This window comes from Garra rufa, chromosome 14, assembly GCF_049309525.1.
Source record: "Garra rufa chromosome 14, GarRuf1.0, whole genome shotgun sequence".
NCBI lineage: Eukaryota > Metazoa > Chordata > Actinopteri > Cypriniformes > Cyprinidae > Garra > Garra rufa.
In genome coordinates this window covers 19,961,918-19,983,559 of record NC_133374.1, presented here as the reverse complement: position 1 = coordinate 19,983,559, position 21,642 = coordinate 19,961,918, and the positions used below count along the sequence as shown (strand labels likewise).

Here is a 21,642-nt window from a genome sequence, read left to right as displayed (position 1 = left end):
ACAATTGAGGAATTTTAACCAAAGTATGTTGCAGACATTTCATTAAGAACCTAAAGAAACATACCAACTTGTGAGAAAATTAGCATCCGATGTCTTCTTTAATATTTATTAGCCATCTATTGGTTATCATCCAGAAATGTTATATCAGTGCTAGGGCTGGGACACGATTAATCGCGATTAATCGCATCCAAAATAAAAGTTTATGTTAACATACTAAATGTGTTTTTACTGTGTATATTTATTATGTATATATAAATACACACACATACATGTATAGCCTTTAAAAAATACTTATATGTGTGGATAGTTATATTTGTATTTAATTTAGATTATATATAGAATTATAAATATTTTATTTATTTTAATTTAATTTTTATTTTCAGTTTTCTTTGATATACATGTTTGTGTGTGTATTTATATATACATAATAAATATACACAGTAAACACACATTTAGTATGTTAACATAAACTTTTATTTTGGATGCGATTAATCGCGATTAATCGTGTCCCAGCCCTAATCAGTGCATTAGATTTAATTATTGGCAGCACTGCAGGAATATGCAGTGCTTTTCTTTTTTGGTAACTTATGTGTTTCTGTCTAGAGGAGTGTGGCAGTTACTGGCAGTGTGTGTGAGTGTTCATGTCTCTCTGCAAATTGGATTGCTTCAGGCAGTGATGAATGTGAATAAAAATAATAAAGCTTTCCAGAGATGACCATGCAATACATCAATTTGTTGCTAATGCATTACATCCTAATGCATTTGACCAAATCACACACATACACACTCGCTAACCTCAGATGACCTAATGATAGAGCCGGATTGTGTTTGTGACATGTCCGTCGTCTATATAGCTTTTCTTCCTCTGTCATCATAAATGTCAAAAACATTTGTATTTTACCTTGAGGGCTCAGATACCCTGATCTTCTGCCAGTTCCCATTAACCTGCTGTGTGTTACAGCTTGATTGATGTGATCTCTCTCTCTGTCTTTGTCAGGAGGGAGATGCTTTGGGTGCCATGGAGAAGGTGTGCCGTCAGCTGACCTACCACCTGAGCCCACACTCCCAGTGGAGACGGCAGGGGCTGCTGAAGAGGAAGCCACAGGCCTGGTGAGAAAGCAGAGCTGACAAGCAGAGAGGAGGCCTCAGATTTTAGGCAGAGAGGGCATATGCTGCCTTACTTTCCTCAGTACAAAGATAGGGTTTTTTATACCTCAGTTTACAGCGTTTCTCTTCTGGTTTAGTCTTGACTTATCTTTCTTCTCAGGTTTCCCATGGGTATGGAAAACCTGGTAATAATTTAACCCTTTAACTGTCACTGTCCCGTATGTATATGTATGCAAAAAGACTTTCTTCATTGCCTTTTTCCCTATCACGCTTTAGAAATCATAAGAAAGTATATCAATTGAAAACTTCAAATCTCAGAATTCGTCATTTGAAAACCATTTTAAAATCTGACATTGCTTTACCATGGAAATTGCACATTACTAAATGTTTTCATTCCTGAATTACAAAAATTGTAAAAAAAAAAAAAAAAAAAATTGATTTTTTTTATTACAATAAATACAATTATTTAAACTTATTTAAATTACAATAAATAAAATAAAAAAAATAGATTTTTTTTTTATAGAAGTCTCTTCTGCTCACCAAGCCTGCATTTATTGATCCAAAGTACAGCAAAAACAATAACATTTTGAAATATTTTTACTATTTAAAATAACTGTTTTCTATTTGAATATATTTTAAATGTAATTTATTCTTGTGATTTCAAAACTGAATTTGTAGCATCATTACTTAAGTCACATGATCCTTCAGAAATCATTCAAATATTCTGATTTGCTGCTAAAAAGAAATATTACTGTTATGTTGAAAACAGCTGAGTAGAATTTTTTCAGGTTTCTTTGATGAATAGAAAGTTCAGAAAACAGCATTTATCTGAAATTGAAATATTTTGTCTTTTTGTCTTTATCATTATTTTTGATCAATTGAAAGCATCCTTGCTAAAAAAATATGAATTTCTTTTCTAAAAAATTATACTTTTGAATGATATAGTGTATAATGTTACAAAAGCTTTTTATTTCAGATAAATGCTGATATTTGGATCTCTCTATTAACCAAAGAATCCTGAAAAAATTTAATTTAATAATATTTAATTAATAATGATAATAAAAGTGTTTCTTGAACAGCAAATCAGCATATTAGAATGATTTCTGAAGGATCATGTGGCACTGAAGACTGGAGCAATGATGTTTAAAATGTAGCTTTGATTACAGGATTAAATTATGTTTTAAAATATATTCAAATAGAAAACAGTTATTTTAAATAGTAAAAATATTTCACAATTTTACAGTTTTTGCTGTACTTTGAGTCAAATAAATGCAGGCTTGGTGAGCAGAACAGACTTCTTTAAAAAACATTAAAAATCTTACTGTTCAAAAACTTTTGACTGGTAGTGTACAATTTTGTTCTAGGTGTTCAGAAGTTTAGTTTGGGTAAACATTTTTTAATGATCTCTCATGCTTACTAAGGATGCATTCATTTGATGAAAAGTACAGTAAAAACTAATATTTTGAAATTAAAATTCAAATAATGGTTTTCTAATATGTTTTAAAAATGTAATTTATTCATGTGATCCAAAGCTAAATTTTCAGCATCATTACAGTCTTCAGTGTCACATGATCCTTCAGAAATCGTTCTAATTTGCTGATTTGATGCACAAGAAATATTTCTTATTATTATTAATGTTGGAAACAATTGTGCTACCGAAAACTTTTTTCTCTTTAAAAAGTCTTACTGACCCCAAAATCTTTAAATACTTGTGTATTTGCTGAATATATGCTCTTAAATATTTAATTTTGTATAAATAACAAATAATATTTCAAGTCATGTAAAAGTTTAAATATTATATTTGTTTAAAATTCTCAGATACTTGTCGGCGCCTATAGCCTTGTGGGCAGTGTGCCGACATGTAACGCTGTTGTGCTCCGGGCGTCCCGAGTTCGAATCCTGGCTCGAGGACCTTTCCCGATCCTGCCCCCCATCTCTTTCCCACTTCGCTTCCTGTCAATTCTGATCTGTCCTATTAAATAAAGGCAAAAAAAATAAACTCTTTAAAAATAAAAATAAAAAAATTCTCAAATACTTGATTTGACTCTATATAGCTAGAACTTGCAAGTTAGTGAATCATTCTTTCAAATTAATTCTTTTCAATGGATCAATTACACTGACTCAATACGTCAGTTACATGATTCAGTGCTTCATTAGCAACATCCTTATTCTGGAAGGGACATTTATGTCCAAATTTGTCTCTTTCCTTTATTTTTCACATTCCATTTCTTTTTTCTCTTATTTTTCTTTGGTGTTTCTTATTTTTTTCTCTGATGTCTAGGTCTCTTCTGCCACCATACTTTCATTTCACATGAAAACATTGCATTTAACGCGACATTATAAATTACATTGAAGCCCACACACAGTAGCCTAGTGGCTCATAAGTGCCTCACTTTGTTCATTAATTAAAGTGATTAGTTGGTTTAAAAATAAAAGGCTTTCTGACTTTGCAGTCAGGCAGTCAAAATGAATCATGGCTTTGCCAGTTGTTTGTCCGTGTCCTGATTCGTCAGCACTTAGGGATTAATTGCGCTTTAAAAACCACACAACTAATGGAGCGTTTCATTTGAGGATTGGGTCCTACAGTCCTGATACCCCCAAATTGTTTCAATACACAATATCTCATATTATATCTCCAAAACAGCTGCGTATACCATCCAAATCTCATCACCTGTGAATTGGCTCCTCAAAGGGGCTTTCAGCCGTTTCCTCTCTGTCCATTGATGATAAGAGCTGTGTTTATTCTGCAGAGTGAGTCAGTGAATGAAAGAGCAGCCTCCCACTGCGTGCCGTGTGGTTTTTTGCTGACACATGGTTCTGTGGTGTAGACTCATACTTATGTGGCTCCTTTCCAACTGCCATTAATATAGTCAAAACACAGACTGTGCAATGTGTAAATGAGGAAATACTAGGCTGTACTTATTTCCTGTGTCAATGGATACACTTTAGATTAGCTGACGCCTTTATTCTGTTCCCTAACTTACGTATGCATGGATAAAACAGCTGAAGTCCCCTACCGCAGTTCATTCACTGCATGGTTAAGCTGGAATGTGATGGCATGTGTTCTGCCTAGACCGGATTCGATACTTTCTTCTTTTTATCCGCTCCGGTTGTGTTGTCTAATCCTCGCCGGGTGCTTTTTGTTGATGGAGCGCCGCTGTTGTCTGAGTCACACCACACACGGCTCTTTATTTGTTACGCTTATGTTGTGTTCTGTGCTGTGGTGTGGGTTATTGTCACAGATGTGAATGCAGCTGTTGGGGTTTAAAAAAAGAAGTGTTTCTCAGACAGCGTTCTCACCTCTCCTCGACGTGTTGTCGATGCTTTTGTGCCTCTGAGGGTCTCCTTATTCTCTGTTTGAACTTCCTTGAGCGCTTTTGTTTGTTCTGCCTGAACTATGAGTTTACGGATGTGATTTCATCAGATCGGCAATAATTGGACCGTCCAGGGGAAATAGGAGTTCAAATAATTTCACAGCCTGAAGGTGCAAACAGGAAAGAAAAACAAAGGAATAGCTCAACGAAAATGAAAATTCTGTCACTATTTTCTCAAATTCTTGTGTTTGAAAGTGAATGGTGACCACTGCAGATTGTCAAGTTAAGACCTTGTTAATAACAATATTGGTCTGTTTCTCTGTTAAAGATCTCATGGTATTAGAAGACTTCTATGGAATCCTGTTTCTGCCACTTAAAAATAAAAAAGGCAATTGCGACTTTTTTATCTCACAATTATGAGTTTTTTCTCACAGTTGGAAGTTTACATTTCGTAATTCTGAGAAATGAAGTCAGAATTGCGAGATATAAACTCACAATTTTGACTTTTTTTCTGTATATCAAGCAATTAATTGCAAGTTATTAAGTCAGAATCGCAAAATATAAACTTGCAATTCTGTGAGCATGTGAGTCTTTTTTTCCCCCCCTCAGAACTGGAACTTGCAATTGAGTTAAGGCGTATATCTCACAGTTCTACTAAATGAAATCAGAATTGCGAGATACAAACTCGCTGTTCTGAGAATAAAAGTCAATTGCGAGTATATATCTCAAAATTGTATTTCTCGACTTTATTTCCCGCAATTACAAGTTCATATCCTGCAATTCTGACCCCATTTCTCGCAATTACGAGTTTGTATCCTGCTATTCTGATTTTATAATTTGGAATTATCATTTTATATAATGCAATTCTGAGAAAAAAAGCCAGATTTGCGAGTTTATATCCAGCACTATTCTGACTTTGTAATTGGAATTGTGAGTTTATATCTTACAATTCTGACTTTATTTCTAGCAATTCCGAGTTTGTATCTCGCAATTCTGACTTTATTCCTTGCAAATTGCTAGTTTGTATCCAGATATTCTGATTTTATAATTCAGAATTATCAGTTTATATCACGCAATTCTGAAAAAAGAAGTCAGAATTGTGAGTTTATATCCTACTAGTTTGACTTTGTATCTCACAATTTCAAGTTTATATCTTGCAATTCTAACTTTATTTCTTGCAATTGTGAGTTTATCCCGCTATTCTAAGAAAAAAGTCAGAATTGTGAGATATTAACTCACAGTTGTGTTTATATCCCACTATTCTGACTTTATTTCTCATAACTGCTAGTTTATCCCACTATTCTGACTTTATAACTCAGAATTAGTTTAGTTTATATCACACAATTCTGAGATTACATTTACTTGAACTCTTAAAAAATTCGCAAATACCTTTTTTTATTTTTTATTCAGTGGAAACAGACTTCCATAGACTTGTAATGTAGTGAACAAGTAATATAGATGACTGCTTTTCAGATGTTTTTTGATTTTGATTTTTTTTGGAGCTTGACAATGCAAGGGCACCATGAAGGACACACTGTAAAATACCTTTTGGTGAAATGAAAGAACCATTTTTATTTTTTTATTTCCCTTATATGTTTCTCAGATTGTTCATCTGAGAAAAAGTCAACCAGTAATCTCAAATCTTCTGAAGAGTCTCAGAAGAAATCTCAGCAATGTCACATTGCTGAGTTTTGCCAAGATAGTGGTTTAATGTTGACTCAAATATTTCTAATTCATATAAGTCTCAAAAGTTCTTTTTTAGAAGCACCTGAGATTAAGTACTTGAACTCCATAGAAGCCATAGAAGAAAAGAAAATTAACCTTTCACTGAAGAGTTCTTAAAATTATCATTTTTTCTTAGTGTGAAGAACATTTTAATAAAATCTAAAGAAACTTTTTCCACTATTTAAAAAAGGAAAGGTTCCATGGTTATAGGTTTGTTTTGGTTATACATCTATGAATAAGTGTACATTTTGATTAAAATTGGGGTTTTAAAAAAAGCAACCCATATTTTCCTCTAAGTAGAACATTTTAATACAGCTGTGTTATTTTATTCTTATTTAAATATTATTATAATATTGATGAACTATTTTCAATTTGTTTTTATTTTCGCTTTTCATTTTAAATTTAGTTTATGTGCAGTTTTTTAAGATTTTTTAACTCTCATCATTTTATGCCTCCTTCAGTTACCCTTCTCTTTCCCTCTGCCTTAATGATTCCTCCCTCTCCGCTCTAGTAATGGCTAAGTGCTAACATGACCTTAACCTTCTCCGCCGTGAGACAGTCTCTCACACAGGTGTCCCATTTTCTCATAGAGAATTCACACGCAACAGATGTTGGTCTGCGGTACGTGTGTGTTTATCTGAACAAGGCAGCATTACTCATGGTGTGTGTGCACTGTGCAGTTTTATCTATGTGCCTCCATGCAAATATTTACACTGAAGCTACATCAATTCTGATTTGCAAGTCTACATATACCCGGAGGAAATTATACATCTGCTCCGGACGTGTTGATCTGTTAGTTTACCCAGTAACACGCATTTATCTTCAGTGTAAATACATACTGTATTTATATATGATAAAGTGTATTTATTAACACAGAGGAGTCCAAATCTGTTTAATGTAAGTGGGTGCAAAAAGACCTGAATGTTTGCATTTGTTTAGAATGTTTTTATCTTGCTCATTTGCATATGTTTGCTCAGTCACAATGCCAATAGTATCGCCCACTCTCGCTGAATATAATATATGAGTCGATTGCCAAATTGTTAAATGCAAATGGAACATAGTAAACAGGTCTTAATGAACACAAGATATTTGAAAGCTCTTGCCTGGACTAAAAATGTTGTTGAGTATTTGGATCGCTTCTTCAAAGCAAAACCTGTTAGGTGGAATCTGATATGCCATAGACCCACTACATGACCTCTATTGTTTCATGGACTGAAATGTGAAACGCATTGGCCTCGTCTGGTCTCCATGTGGTGAAGAGACCCTTTAGTCCATAACAAGCAGCCCACGGCTGTCAGGAGCCATGAAGAATGTCTTCCTCATCTCAACACAGGAAGGCCAGAGCTTTCTGGATCATCATGTCCAGAGGCGACAGTGTTTTATCTAGCTTTAGCATACGATCTGCTTCTATAACACCCACATTAATAACAAACTCACTGGTGTTTGATAGCTAGAACTGTTTCTCTGTGAGGTTGTGTTAAACGAAAAAGGGATTTGAGACTATAAAACAGGAGTAGAAGAGGGTGTGGAATAAGGGCTGTTGTGAAATCATACCGTCATCTCTCAGGCATGTCTGCCGAATTCTTTCTGCCTTCTAGATTTTCCCTCCTATTTTTCATCCCTCTATTTTCTCCTCATATGATCTCTTGAGTCGTTCTAATGCTGCCTCTCCTCAACAGATTACCTCACAGTTCTGCCTTTTGCTAGATTTCCAGTGGCTTAAGCTCTGGTTTAGAGCCTCTTTTTCTTGTCTTCTTGTCCTCTTCTGCTCACGCTCTTTACTGCCTGAGAGCAGAAACAGCAGGTTTTGAATGTGGCATGATGATGAAGTTGCTATTGATATTCATTCCTGCCCTGTTCCTTACAGCTTTCTGCATCTCTGGCTTTTTCAATTTCTTTGCCTGTCTGTCTTTATTCGAGCAGTGACTTTGACGTTTCATTTGGCATGTGGAAACTACCCACCTTCAATTAGGGGTATCTTTACATTGATGCTTTTGTATTGATTTGCATAGCCATCCAGACAGCTGTCACATCAGAGTCATTGATGCCTGAGAGGAAGAGTAAAAAAGAGCTGTTTGACAAAGAAAATTGCTTGAAGTCAGCTTTACAAAGTCATTACATGGAGAGCTTAAACAAAGATGCTGGCACTTCCCGTGAACTGGATACAAAATTGGCCCTGAATGTCATAAACATCTTAGGAAGTCAATATTGTTTTTGTTTTATATTAAGTAAGTTTAATATTAAAGTACATTATTATAGTTCACCCAAAAATGCTAATTCTGTCATTAATTACTCATCCTCATGTCGTTCCAAACCAGTACGACCTTCGTTCATACTCAGAACATTTTTGATAAAATCCGAGAGCTTTCTGACCCTGGATAGACAACAATGCAACTACCACGTTAATGTGACATTAATGGTTGAACCGTAATGAATAGTTACGGTAGGCTACAAGAATAGTTTTTGTGCACAAAGAAAACAAAAATAATGACTTTATTCAACAATTTCTTCTCTTCTGTGTCAATCTTCAATGCACATTTCTTCTTTTTTTTGTGCTATTTTCTTTCTGCACAAAAAGTATTCTTGTAGCTTCATAAAATTATGGTTGAACCACTGACTATTTTACCATGTCCTTACTACCTTTCTGGACCTTGAACTTGTTAGTGGTGTTGCTGTCTATGCAGGGTCAGAAAGCTCTCGGATTTCATCAAAAATGTATTTTTGTGTTCTGAAGATGAACGAAGGTCTTACGGATTTGGAATGACATGAAGCTGAGTAATTAATGACAGAGTTTTCATTTTTGGGTGAAATATAGTCAACAAAATAACTACCAAATACATTTTTTATTATTTTATTTTGTTTTATTACAGTGAACTGAATATCAATTTAGATTTATGTCAAAATCATGACATTTTTACAATTTAGATATAAAGTCAAAGCAATGGGACACCAAATGATAGACTGTAAATGATATATGTTCTGCATCATACTAAGCAAAAATGAATTATTAGCGCCCACATTCACTCATCCTTACATTCACGGCAAAAGAAGGTTTATCTCAGGATTTAGTTCAGTGATGGTAATCTTTCATTTTGCTCTGGCAGTCACACAGTGCTAACCTTTCAACAGTTTCTTGGAGAATAGAGCAGTATAATGATAGGCTGAGCACTTAATTGGTCATAATTACCACACTTATTATCCAAGAGTCTTCAACATATTATCTGATGGTCTTATGCCATTTTAATGACCTACATTCAGGGTCGGTATGATTTTTAATATTTTTGATAGATGCTCACCGAAGGCTGTGTTTATTTTATTAGAAATACTGCAAAACAGTAATAATGTGAAATATTATTACAATTTAAAGTAACTCTATTCAAATATATATATATATATATATATTTAAATATATAAATAAATGTAATATTCCTGTGATGGCAAAGCTAAATTTTCAGCATCATTACTCCAGTCTTCAGTGTCACATGATCATTCAGAAATCATTCTAATATGCTGATTTGCTGCTCAAGAAACATTTATTATTATGTTAAAAGCAGTTGTGATGCTTCAAGAATTAGTTCACTTCCAGAATAAAATTTTACTTGTAATTTACTCACCCCCATGTCATTCAAGCCCCATGTCTTTCTTTCTCCAGTCGAAAAGAAATGAAGGTTTGGAGGAAAACATTCCAGGAATTTTCTTCATATAGTGGACTTCAGTGGGGATCAGCAGGTTGAAGGTCCGAATTGCAGTTTCAATGCAGCTTCAAGGGGCTCTACATGATCCCAGGTGATGAATAAGGGTCTTATCTAGTGAAACGTTCAGTCACTTTCTAAAAAAAAATACAAATTTATATGCTTTTTAACCGCAAATGCTCGTCAATGTACATAAGCGTCTTCACGCATTAAGCAATCATGTTGGAAAGGTCATGCGTGGTTAGTTCTTAGTCTGCGTTCTTCGGTTCAAAAATGTAAGGTAGGACAAAAAAATACATTTAATTTTCTCCTCCAACTTCAAAATCGTCTGACGTTGTTTTACCTATTTTTGTGAAGGGTGTTTGACTTTCTTTGCACGTTCGCTTTGTAAACACTGAGACGCTACTTCTGCCTTTTTTCAAGCGTGCATGATTACTTAATGCGTGAGGTCAAGCTAGTGCAAAATGAGCATTTGTGGAAAGTCGAAGAAGCCGAAGTTGAAGAAAAAGTCAAAGAAGCGAAAGTCAAGGTAGTTGAGGATGCAGAATTCAAAAAAGTAGAAGATGCAGAAGTCGAAATCTAAAAAAAAGTTGAAGAAGCCAAGTAGAAGAGAAAGTAAAAAAATCAGAAGTCAAGGAAGTTGAAGAAGCAGAAGTCGAAGAAGCAGACTTCGAAAAAGTTGAAGAAGCAGACTTCGAAGAAGCAGAAGTCGAGGAACAGTCAAAGAAGACAAAGTCAAAGACAAAATTGGAAGAAGCCAAAGTAGAAGAAAAAGTCGAAATGGTAGAAGTCAAAGAAGTTGAAGAAGCAGAATTCAAAAAAGCAAAAATCACATAACACGTTGAAGAAAAAGTCAAAGAAGCAGAGGTCGAAGGAAAAATTAAAGAAGGCGTATAAGCCGAAGTAGAAGAAAAAGTCAAAGAAGCAGAAGTCAAGGAACAGTCAAAGCAGACAAAGTCAAAGAAAAAGTAGAAGAAGCCAAAGTAGAAGAAAAAGTCTAAAAGGTAGAAGTCAAAGACGTTGAAGCAGAATTCAAAGAAGCAGAAGTCGCAGAAAACGTCGAAGAAGTCAAAGAAAAAGTCAAAGAAGAGGGGTTGAAGGAAAAATTAAAGAAGTTGATGAAAACGAAGTAAAAGAAAAAGTCGAAGACGCAGAAGTCAAGAAAGTTAAAGAAGCAGAAGACAAAGAAAAAGTTGAAGAAGCAGAATTCGAAGAAGCAGAAGTCCAAGAAAAATTCGAAGCATAATTCGAAAAAGTTGAAGTCGAAGAAGCTGAAGTCGAAAAAAAGTCAAAGAAAAAGCCGATGTCGAAGGAAAAGTCAAAGAAGCTGAAGTAGAAGAAAAGGCCTTTTTTTGTGAAGGGTGTTAGACTTTGCACGTTCGCCTTGTAAACACAGGGTCGCTACTTCTCCCTACGTCACACGTGCATGATTATGTAATGCTTGAAGTTAAGCTAGTGCAAGACAAGCATTTGTGGTTAAAAAGTATATACATTTTTATTTTTCTTAGAAAATGACAGATCGTTTCACTAGATAAGACCCTTATTCCTCAGCTGGGATCATGTAGAGCTCTTTGAAGCTGCACTGAAACAGCAATTTGGACCTTCAACCCGTTGATCCCCATTGAAGTCCACTATATGGAGAAAAATCTGGAATGTTTTCCTCAAAAACCTTAATTTCTTTTCAACTAAAGAAAAACAGACATGAACATCTTGGATGACATGGGGGTGAGTAAAATATCAGAAAATTTTTATTCTGGAAGTGAACTAATTCTTATTTATTCAGCTTTATTTGAAAGAGAACGTTTTGTAATGTCATATTTGTTAAGTAAATGTATTCGCTTCTTTATAGAAAAAAAAGCTATGTAAATTATAGATATGCAGTAATTTTCTTATACTGCTGCTCTTTATGTTCAATAGGACACGCATAAAACTGATTTTCAGGGTTGGGTGTTAGAGTTTTCCTTTCTTTTCCTTTCATTTCCTCTGACAGAATGTGAATGAAATGTAACAATGCAATACAGTATGGCGTGTATCTGACACCCTCCCACCCACCTGCTGCTCTTCAGTTTGACTGTAATTGAAAGGGTTTATTTCTTTAAAGCTGAGAATGTGAAACTTCAACCATATTGTCTAAAGTCAAGTCTTTGTTTCAATCTATCACACTAAAGTAATAACCCGATTTTATTTACATTCACAGGAAATACGATGCAACGGAAGGATTTTTCACAACACACACCTGCTGCCAGGTCGATAATTAGTCTTGTGTGAAAAAAAAAAATCAAGAGATGCAAGTAAAGACACCATACTAAACAAGCAGAAATTTCTGCAGAAATTGAAAATGTAGACTTGCTCGATACTCTCTTTGTTGCACTGTACTGGATTTAATTTATTCAAGGGGTGATTTAAATTTCAGATAAATTAAAAGGGTACATTAAGTAAATTAAGCATTAAGTAGATTGCAAAATCTCTGATTACAAACAGTGTCGTATATCATTTCCTGTTTTCTAAGCACTCAAAAACTGCTGTGGTGTTATAGGTTGTATATGAAAAATGCTAAAGCAACCAATGATTTTTCAAACTGGAGAGTTATATAAGCAATTTGGGCATTTGAGACATTATGTAAAAGTTTTGAAAATTTTAATACTTTTCAAATTGTCCTCTAAAGTCACATGGCAGATCCCATTTTGCTGAAAGATAGTTTTAATATTTCTACTTAACATCCCTGCTTTGTTAATGAGAGCATTTGGAGATGATCAAATGCTAAGGAGGGAATGTAAGTGGGTCAGATGCATTCAGGGTGAGATTACTGAGAGAGGGAAAGGCTTTTTCTCCTAAAGAGCGTGGGATTCGGGATTCCGGCCAGTAATATCAGGAGAGTTGATATCCTGTTCTGGTTTAGCCATTTCCTTGACTTTGCTGGTGTTTTATTTGCTAGGTCAATGACAGGATCAGAGCAGGGCGGGAAATATATCATTCAGAATGAGCATAGCATGTCAAATCAGGATGGTTATTATTCCTCTCTCTTCCTCAAATGCCAGTTCGACAAGATATATGCATGTCCTGGTGTGAATTAGCGACGGCCACATTATGAATTAGTATTCTCGCCGTTTCTTTTCTCGCTTTCACTCTTTCTCTCTTCACTCGCACACTGGCAAGCTGTGGTGGCACACTGAGCTTATTATGAGTCTGCTGCATGTGCAGCGGTTGAAGCAACGCATTTGTTCTCTTTTACTTAATAAATCAGCTTCTCTTCCTGTCTTCGTCTTCTGTTCCCCACTATCACTCCATTTATCTCTCGTCGGTTCTTAATCCATATTTGACAGTAACAACTGACATAGTGATTAAATTAACTCTTATATTCTATGCCGTTCGTATTTCCAGGGGCCGTTTTGAATCTATAATGCATTTACAGAAAATCAATCCTTTCAATCAGATCTCAGTTTCCCTCAATGAGACGATATCCTCAGTCTTTGATAGTCTCTGAGTTTTAATAAAATGTTAAAGCTGGTATGGGTTTCAATAAATTAAACTGCACAGTCTATTCTTTTATTAGTATTGTTAGTAATATAAAGTTTAGTTCCTCAGCAGTTTATAAAGCTTTTTTTATGGAAGCCCATTTCCGCCACTGAATAAAAAATAAGAAAGGTAATTGCGGCTTTTTATCTTGCAATTCTGACTTTTTTCACGCAATTCCAGTTTACATCTCGCAATTCTGACTTTTTTCTTGCAATTGTGACTTTTTTCTCGCAATTGTGAGTTTGTATCTCACAATTGCAAGTTTGTATCTTGCAATTCTGACTTTTTTCACGCAATTCCAGTTTACATCTCGCAATTCTGACTTTTTTTTCTCAGAACTGTGAGGTATAAACGCACAATTGCGAGAAATAAAGTCAGAATTGTAAGATATAAACTTCCAATAAACTTTTTTTTTCTTCGCAATTGCAAGTTTGTATCTCACAATTCTGACTTTTTTCTTGCAATTGCGAGTTTGTATCTCACAATTCTGACTTTTTTCTTGCAATTGCGAGTTTGTATCTCGCAATTCTGACTTTTTTTCTTGCAATTCTAACTTTTTTCTCGCAAATGCGAGTTTGTATCTCGCAATTCTGACTTTTTTCTTGCAATTGTGACTTTTTTCTCGCAATTGTGAGTTTGTATCTCACAATTGCAAGTTTGTATCTTGCAATTCTGACTTTTTTCATGCAATTCCAGTTTACATCTCGCAATTCTGACTTTTTTTTCTCAGAACTGTGAGGTATAAACGCACAATTGCGAGAAATAAAGTCAGAATTGTAAGATATAAACTTCCAATAAACTTTTTTTTTTCTTCGCAATTGCGAGTTTGTATCTCGTAATTTTGACTTTTTTTCTCGTGATTGCTAGTTTGTATCTCGCAATTCTGACTTTTTTTCTTGCAATTCTAACTTTTTTCTCGCAAATGCGAGTTTGTATCTCGCAATTCTGACTTTTTTCTTGCAATTGTGACTTTTTTCTCGCAATTGTGAGTTTGTATCTCACAATTGCAAGTTTGTATCTTGCAATTCTGACTTTTTTCATGCAATTCCAGTTTACATCTCGCAATTCTGACTTTTTTTTCTCAGAACTGTGAGGTATAAACGCACAATTGCGAGAAATAAAGTCAGAATTGTAAGATATAAACTTCCAATAAACTTTTTTTTTTCTTCGCAATTGCGAGTTTGTATCTCGTAATTTTGACTTTTTTTCTCGTGATTGCTAGTTTGTATCTCGCAATTCTGACTTTTTTTCTCGTGATTGCAAGTTTGTATCTCACAATTCTGACTTTTTTCTTGCAATTGCGAGTTTGTATCTCGCAATTCTGACTTTTTTTCTTGCAATTCTAACTTTTTTCTCGCAAATGCGAGTTTGTATCTCGCAATTCTGACTTTTTTCTCGCAATTGCGAGTTTGTATCTCGCAATTCTGACTTTTTTCTTGCAATTCTGACTTTTTTCTCGCAATTGCGAGTTTGTATCTCACAATTGCGAGTTTGTATCTTGCAATTCTGACTTTTTTCTCGCAATTGTGATTTTGTATCTCGCAATTCTGACTCACGCAATTCCAGTTTACATCTCGCAATACTTTTTTTTCTCAGAACTGTAAGGTATAAACGCACAATTGCGAGAAATAAAGTCAGAATTGTAAGATATAAACTTCCAATAAACTTCTTTTTTTTCTTCACAATTGCGAGTTTGTATCTCGTAATTTTGACTTTTTTTCTTGTGAGTGCTAGTTTGTTTCTCGCAATTCTGACTTTTTTTCTCGCAATTGCAAGTTTGTATCTCACAATTCTGACTTTTTTTTTTAAAGTGAGTTTGTATTTCAAAATTCTGACTTTTTTCACAGAATTGTGAAATATAAACTCGCAATTTCAAGTTATAAACCAGTTCTGAGGAGAAAAAAGACGTTAATTTATGTTCACAGAATTGCGAGTTTATATCTCGGAATTCTGACTTTATAACTTGCAATGTGCGATTATATCACACAATTCTGACTTCATTTCTCAGATCTACGAGTTTAAATCTCGCGGTTCAAAGTTTAGAAGAGAGAAACTTCTAAAAAAAAAAAAGACAGGAAAAGTCAGAATTGTGAGATAAATCGCAATAAGCTATTTTATTTTTAATTCAGTGGCAGAAATGGGCTTCCATACCTTTTCGTGCTCTACTCTCTGCAAAAGTAACATATTAATTTTTTTATTAAATGAATTGTATGTTTTTTAGAGATTATCATTTTGTGCCACATAATATTTCAGTTCCTAATACTAACCAGCAAATGGGTTGTATTTTTTAGTGAAGTGCTAGGAATTGTAAAATTCTTAAAGAAATAGTTCACCCAAAAATTAATTACTCACTCTCAGGAACACAAATTAATATATTTTTGATGAAATCCAAAAGCTTTTTGACAAAGAAAGGTGGTAAGGACAGTGTTAAAATAGTCATGTGACATCACTGGTTCAACCTTACTTTTATGAAGCTACGAGAATACTTTTCTTGTAAAGATAACAAAAATAATGGAAAATATTATGTCAGTCTTCAACAGACATTCACGAAAGTACCATGACTAGTTTTCTCAGCCTTGAACGTGGTAGTTGCGTTGCTGTCTATGCAGGGTCAGAAAGCTGTCAGATTTCATCCAAAATATCTTAATTTGTGTTCCGAAGTTAAACGAAGGTCTTCCAGGTTTGGAACACCATGAGGGTGAGAAATTAATGACAGAATTTTCATTTTTAGATGAACTACCCCTTTAATATTTTCTTTCCTTTGGTTAACATTTAATAAGGTTAATATTTTCTCTATGGTTCTGATTTATAAAATTCAATAAAAAGTTAATTCTCCCACCTCCACACATTCTTACTCTCTGTCTGCTTCTTTTTCTCTTTCTCAGTTTCAAATCAGTTCTTTCAAGCCCTCCATCCGGTGGGACATTAGATCTGTCTGGCATCCCTCTTGGAGTGAAAGACATGGAGCGTCTTTGTGCCTACCTGCATCACCATGCGTCCCGAATCGGCAGCATAGAGCTGGGCTTCACCGAGCTCACAGACGATGCCTTCCTTCTGCTCCTCCCTACGCTGGCATCCCTTCCCCGCCTTGAGACCCTGGCCCTTAATGGCAACAGGCTGACCCGTGCCGTGCTCAAAGAGCTCACAGACACGCTGAAAGACCCGGACAGCTTCCCCAGCGTCACATGGATTGACTTGGGGAACAACGTGGATATCTTCTCCCTCCCACAACCGTTTCTGGTGAGCCTGCGCAAGCGTTGCCCCAAACAGGGCAACCTTCCCACCATCCTGGAGTTTGGCGAGAGCCAGGCCAGTGAGCCGGAGGGCCGAGTGGATGAGGACGACGCAGATGATGCAAACAGGACAGAGAGCTTGGGAGAACTCAGATCTGAGGTAGAAGAAGAGATCGACGGCGAGATGGAGATCGAAGACATGATGGAGGAGTTGCTTGACTTTGATAGAGAGGTCCAAGGCAAGGAGGATGAGGACGACAGTATGTGGACCGTGGAGGAGCAGCGACTGGTAAAAGATCCAGTTGCAAAGAGGAGCAAAGAAAGGAAGGTGTCCAAAGCAGAGGGCGAAGAGGACTTACAAAGCCAGTCTTCCCATCTGTCCTGCTCCAGCCAGTCACAGCACTCTTCTGGAGCCATTGAGCCTTTGAGAGAAGACTCTGTCCCAGACCAGTTAGCATGTCATTCGAACAACCCTACCTGATTGATGCCACTGTCTAACTTGATTAGAGTCTGGTCCCTTTAAGAAAAAGAGAAAGCATGACAGGCAAGCTTTCAGACTGGGTTATCCATGAAGTCATGGGATTCAACAGGTTTTATAGGGTTGACAATCACAGCGGTTGTCTGTTGTTGCAAAGGAGAAATGAATCACTTGTGAGGTAAAAAAAAAAAAAAAAAGAAATATCAAATACACCTTCTTAATTAGGCTTTCCCTTCACTGTTATGTAGATGTATAGATCAAGTCGCAAATAGAAAAGGGAGTCGAAAGCAGAGAGTGAAGAGGATTTTCAAAGCATACTTCTGGAGCCATCAAGCCTTTAAAGGGATAGTTCACATTTAAATCACACACAAAATTTAAATTCTGTCAGTAAATACTCACCCTCATGTCGTTCCAAATCTGTAAGACCTTCGTTTAACTTTGGAACACAAGTTAAGGTATTTTTGATGAATTCCAAGAGCTTTCTGACCCTGCATAGACAGCAACGCAACTGACACGTTCAAGACCCAGAAAGGTAGTAAGGATATTGTTAAAATAGTCCATTTGAGATCAGTGGTTCAACCTTAAATTTATTGAAATTTCTAAATTTTTTATTGTTTTTTTTTTCATCGCATTTTTGTCTGCAAAAAAACAACAAAATAATGAATAAATACGACAATTTCTTCTCTTCTAAATTTCTTGATATAATATTACAATATAAAGTTTACGATGCAATATTATTGCAAGTCAAATGAAGAATTAAGGGCTCCAACCCATGTTCTTAAAGTCCCCCTGAAATCAAAATTAAAGTTTTTTGGCTTTTAGTATGAATATATTAGCCTTAAGGTTATCTATAAGCTAGTGTGCTGCAAAACAAAGACAAAATTCGCGTTTACAAGATATGGGCATTCAAAACTTACAGTCTCGTCACTTCCGCCAATATGAATCAAGGATTTGGATGATATCACCGTGCACTTCAGTTTCTCATCAAACGTTCTGTCCAATCAAATGCTCTCTAGAGTCCGTAATGTCCTGCCCCCTACACAGAGACGCATTTACCCGGAGCAGATCATATGCGCTCATATGTGCGGTCGGCATGTATTAAACTACACAGCCTCAGCATGATTATGATCACTATTTCGTTTTAGCAAGAGTTTCATATTGAATCTGTGGGGTAATTTATTAGTCTGTGGCTGTCATAAGCTTACAAATGCGGCTTTACTGAGCTCAACGGCTCTGGCCCGAGCAGATATTTGGAACGCTATTGGCTATTCAAAATTAGTGGGCGGGGCTGGGCGATATGTTTTTGTTTCAGTTAAAAGTACGTCACCACATAGAATAACGCTGCGTGTTTCAAGGCACTTCAGTGGACCTTTAACTAAGAAAATTTCTATTGAAAAATTATTGAATTGGCTCGTATCTGAACTGAAGCCATATTGTGCTTTCAGTTTTAGTTCGTTTGATAGATACTGTGCTGAAGCATAATGGCCCAAAACACAACTTTAGGGTGTTCACACTAGTTGTTCGGTTTGTTTGGTTCATTTGGTCTGGACCAAAAAGAAAAATGATACATTTGGTCCTGGTCCGCTTAGCGTTCACACTGGCATTTTTGACAGCGAACCTAAAGATACAGAGCCTAAAGGCATAGTGGTACATTGACAAGTTGATTGGTCGAATTGAATGACGTATTTTTTTGTGACGGAATTAACGCTTTTAAGTCGAATACACCTAAACCCATCTGCTAGACTTAGCATGTTCATTATTGCGTGTATATTTTATTTTCACTACTAAGAGCTCATTAAAGGAACTTTTTCTCCTTGTTGCTCCACGTTTGCCCTCTGCTTATTTTGTTCTGGATACACAACTTGTTCCCTTTATGAAATTGAGCATAGTCTCGCATCTTCCTGTTTTTGCTTCGTTTAGAAGTATTTGGTCTGTGGGCCATATTTCATTCGAACCGCAGCAGAGTTTGTTTGGAAGTGGGCCGAGACCCATCTTTTTAGCGATCTAAGTCCGCTTGTTGCGTGCACACCAGGGTTCGGATGGCAGCGTTCACACTTACTCAAATGAACCGCACTAACAGAGCAATCGCACCAGAGTTTGTTTTAATCGAACCAAAGATGACAAGTCTAAACAGACCTTTTATGTTAGAATAAAAGGTTGAAACATATTTTAAAAACAACACATTTTGCGCAGAAGACCTATCGTTTCATATCATCATGTGACCACGATAATATCGAGACACCTTTGCTATCATGATACCACCATATTGATACCGTTACATCCCTAATTTCTTCTCTTCCGTGTCAAGAAGACTTAATATGTTGAATAAAGTCGTTATTTTTGCTTACTTTGCACACAAAAAGTATTCTTACAGCTTCATAAAATGAAGGTTGAATGACTGATGTCTATGGACTATTTTAGCGATGTCCTTACTACCTTTTTGAGTTGTGTTTCTATCTATGCAGAGTCAGAAAGCTCTCTGATTTCATCAAAAATATCTTAATTTGTGATTCGAAGATGAACTGAGGTCTTATAGGTTTAGAACGACATGAGGGTGAGTAATTAATGACAGAATTTTCATTTTTGGTTAATTTCGAGCAACCCTATTTGATTGAAGCCACTGTCTAATTTGAGCCTGTAACTTTCGTCCCTTTTAGAAAAAGAGAATGGTAAAAAAAAGAGTATGCTGGTGTTATAGGGTTGACAATCAACGCATTGTCTGTTTTTGCAAAGAAGAAATGAATCACTGGTGAGATAAAAAAATCAAATACACAGGTTTATCCCTTCACTGTCTTAAAAAGTCACAAAATGGAGGAAAAAGAAGGCGGCGATGAAAACCAGTTGAGTCTTTAAGAGAAGACCCTGTCCATAATCCACTGTCTGATATAATTAGAGTCTGTAAACTTCATCCCTTTAAGAAAAAGAGAAAGCGTGACCATCTTGTTTTCAGACCGGGTTATCCATGAAGTCATGGAATTCAACAGGTTTTATAAGGTTGACAATCACAGCGGTTGTTGCAAAGGAGAAATTGTTCATTTGTTAGGTGCAAAAATATCAAATATACCTTCTCATTCAGGTTTTCCCCATCACTGTCATAACCACAAACCTCTGTGTGCCTATGTGCCTGTTCAAAACCCTACTGGAGAAGCGTGTGTGTGTCTCTGTAGGTGCACATTTAGATCAGTTAAACATGCTGGATGCTGGTGTGTCCATCTATGCATCTGAGTGTCGCGAGCATCATGTTCTCTCCAGCAGTGGAAAACAACCGAAATTATATTCAGTATCGTCCAATGAATATGCATGTCCCAGGTGGATGGGACGCAGATGAGCTCATAATAAGTGCCCCTAATTTATATAGTGGAAAACCAAAATCTCATTGGCCCAAAACAGTGTGTTTGTGCGATACAGAGCAGCAGGACTGAAGCCAAAGAGAAAAGACTCACTCCACGGGGGAAAAAAGGTGTTGTTTGGCTATATGATAGTATATAATACTGTTATTCTGTTGTTGCTGCTTATGAATTTTGAAGACAACGTTTCTTAGAATAGATCCTTTAAACACTAAAATGATATTAAGGTTTTGTTTCTATTTATCCACTGTTATTAAATGATAAAGGTATTTCGTAGTATAAACATCTATTTAGTGCCTAATTACAGATTTACACTATTCAAACCAGTTCTGATATGCCAGTAAATGTTTTAATGACAGTGTATTATAATGATTAGACAGATTAGTTTTATTTCGTTATTTAAAATTACGTAATTAAAAATGAGGATTTATTATATCCATTTATACTGTACTACTTTGTATGATATCGTAATATGCTTACATGCAAAAATCTTGTTCAGTGTTTTTTAAGTAGAATTAGCTCCCTCCCCAAATGATGGTTTATACAATTAATTATTAAGCCTAATTAAAGGAAGCTCCTGTTGTAAAGCTAACCAGATTATCATGTCATTTTATGGTCACCGGGTAGCCTCAAAATCTGCTGTTTTTCAAAGCCATACTTCTAGACAAGTTCTGTCATTACAAGAAGGGAACTATATATTGATAAAAGTGCACTGAAGAGCTGTGATCAACAAGTTTTGTCAGTATTTCTGTATTCCCACAATGGTTAATAAAGAAAGGAGAATGCTATGGGGACAAGGAACAGCAATATGTGTACAGTATATGATTGTTTGTAAACACAACAAAATGTACAGTATATGACTGTTGGCATCAAAATCAATAAACCTTTAACGAACACACAATTCATTTGTGCGTTAAACAGCACATAAAATGTCGGGCTGTTAGAGCTGTGGTAAAAACGAAAAATATGTAAACGTTTTCATTGCGTTTGTGCACCGGAACATTGAACTGTAATTGAACGGGGACTGCTGGAAGTGGAAGGAAGGAGGGAGGACCGTAAACTATTAGTAATCGATGTCGACATCTAGCGGTTGGCAATTATTTCGTGCGCGGACTCGCTTGTTTTATGTAAACTACAGTGTTTACGTTCTTCCGTTTCTTCATTACTACAATTTACAACATAACGACCTTTCAGTATATTAGCAAATGGGGCTATAAACTGTTCGATAAG

At 35.7% G+C, this 21,642-nt stretch overlaps 1 protein-coding gene across 1 annotated transcript; it reads left to right on the top strand.

Moving 5' to 3' along the window:
- The first annotated feature begins 1,002 nt into the window (after positions 1 to 1,002).
- lrrc75a (leucine rich repeat containing 75A) lies at positions 1,003 to 21,332 on the top strand. Its single transcript, XM_073818406.1, has 2 exons — positions 1,003 to 1,110; positions 16,240 to 21,332. Exons 1-2 carry the CDS (start codon positions 1,019 to 1,021, stop codon positions 17,066 to 17,068), a joined length of 921 nt encoding a protein of 306 aa, XP_073674507.1. The 5' UTR covers positions 1,003 to 1,018; the 3' UTR covers positions 17,069 to 21,332.
- The last annotated feature ends 310 nt before the right edge of the window (positions 21,333 to 21,642 follow it).

What these genes read in the sequence shown, in the direction of transcription:
- lrrc75a (XM_073818406.1), top strand. Translation starts at nt 1,019, where the DNA reads ATGGAGAAGGTGTGCCGTCAGCTGACCTACCACCTGAGCCCACACTCC. An exon ending in AAGAGGAAGCCACAGGCCTG is followed by an intron (nt 1,111 to 16,239) that starts GTGAGAAAGCAG and finishes TCTCTTTCTCAG; the next exon opens with TTTCAAATCAGTTCTTTCAA.